The following is a 1519-nucleotide window of genomic DNA, read 5'->3' on the forward strand; positions in this document are numbered from 1 at the left end:
AGGGCGGAAACTGTGGAACGGCTGTCGCCATTTTGGCTCAACTTAAAACCCAGTCACCGCTGCCTTCACTGACCCAAACGACTATTAGGAAGAGTTGACATTAAAGGCTGGAAATTAACCCAAACATTAGGTATATGACGTAATTTGATAATATTATTAAAGTAATTATTACCTTATTGGATTCAACTCATAAGAATTTAATTTAAAGCGAAAAAAAGCACTATTTTTTAATTAGTGTATTTGGACTTTGGAAGTTACGTGAAGACCGTGAAGTCAGCGGCACCGCCATCACTGCGAGCTGTTGATTAGAAACATGACGGCTTGTTTGGTTCGAAGGTTAGCTGCTCTGTCCGGAGCTTCCGCCGTGGGGCTGGGAGCTTACGGAGCTCACGGTAAGGAAAGAGTTTTATTTAAATGATGCAAAGTCTCCCCGTTCATCCGAGAAGTAAACCAGAGTCAAGAAACACCGATTTTTTTTTTTTTTTAGTTGTCCGTTCCAGCCTCCGAAGACAAAACATGGAAATTTATGTTTCGCTTCTTTTTAGCCCAGCTAAAACGTAAAAATTAAAACTTTATGCTTTATCAAATGTATATTGGTGTAATACATAATTCGGCGTCATAGTGGTGTACCTAACCTCGCTTTATTTTAGTTAAATTAACTATTTCGTAATCAAGGTGACTCGCCCCCTGTCAAAACAGCCTAAACTAAAGTGATTCTTGAAAAAAATGTTGCTAAAATTATAAATCCATGATCTCTTTTATATGCAGTTTGTGTATGTTTAATTTCTAATCCATATGTTTCGTTTCAGGCTTCAAGAACAAGGACCCGGATGACTACAGGATTGCGGTACTTTCAAAATAAAACACTTGAATATCTGTTTCAATGTCCTGATCACTTTCAAAATAAAACACTTGAATATCTGTTTCAATGTCCTGATCAGACTCAAGTAAATAAAAATAAAAAGTTTAGTTAAATGCTCAAGTTTTTTTATTTTGCTTACTTTTCTGTTTGTATGGACATTTCTTAACAAACATCTAGAATTATTTTTTTTATCTGATCTGACACATTTAAGTGTTTGTTCCGAGATCATGGACAAATTAAAAGTGCTATTTGCCCTTTTCTTTATTATTAGCTAGTGGCTCATTAATTATCCATGCAAACATAATTAGCATCTAATAGCAGGCGCCCTTTTTTGCCCTTTATGTGTTGTTCAGAAGACAGAACCCTTCTGAGATGTGTCTATCTGATTTTACAGCTTTATGAAACAGCCAACAAGTACCATTTCTACCACAGCCTGGCCCTGCTGGGGGCTGCCCACTGTGGGAAACCTCTGCTGGTGAGTTTGGAGCTTACACTTGGTTTAAATGATAATATGGATTAGACGTTTTCTACCAAAACAAAGCCTTTTTAACGTTAAAGATGACAAAACTAGCAGAAACCTAAAATTACTACGACTACAACTAAAAATTTAAAGTACTAAGTTAAATTAGTAAGGCGGTAGCTAAAAGTTTAAGCTAG

At 36.3% G+C, this 1519-nt stretch overlaps 1 protein-coding gene across 1 annotated transcript in view; it reads left to right on the plus strand.

Moving 5' to 3' along the window:
- Positions 1-296: 296 nt before the first annotated feature.
- tmem256 (transmembrane protein 256) overlaps positions 297-1519 on the plus strand; it is a 2912-nt gene continuing 1689 nt past the window's right edge. Inside the window, exons 1-3 of the mRNA XM_037684257.1 lie at positions 297-392; positions 810-847; positions 1257-1337. Of these exons, the coding sequence (XP_037540185.1) occupies positions 314-392; positions 810-847; positions 1257-1337 (198 nt within the window). The 5' untranslated portion in view covers positions 297-313. The remainder of the gene's footprint in view (positions 393-809; positions 848-1256; positions 1338-1519) is intronic.

This window comes from Nematolebias whitei, chromosome 1 (assembly GCF_014905685.2).
Source record: "Nematolebias whitei isolate Nwh7 chromosome 1, NemWhi1, whole genome shotgun sequence".
Lineage (NCBI taxonomy): Eukaryota > Metazoa > Chordata > Actinopteri > Cyprinodontiformes > Rivulidae > Nematolebias > Nematolebias whitei.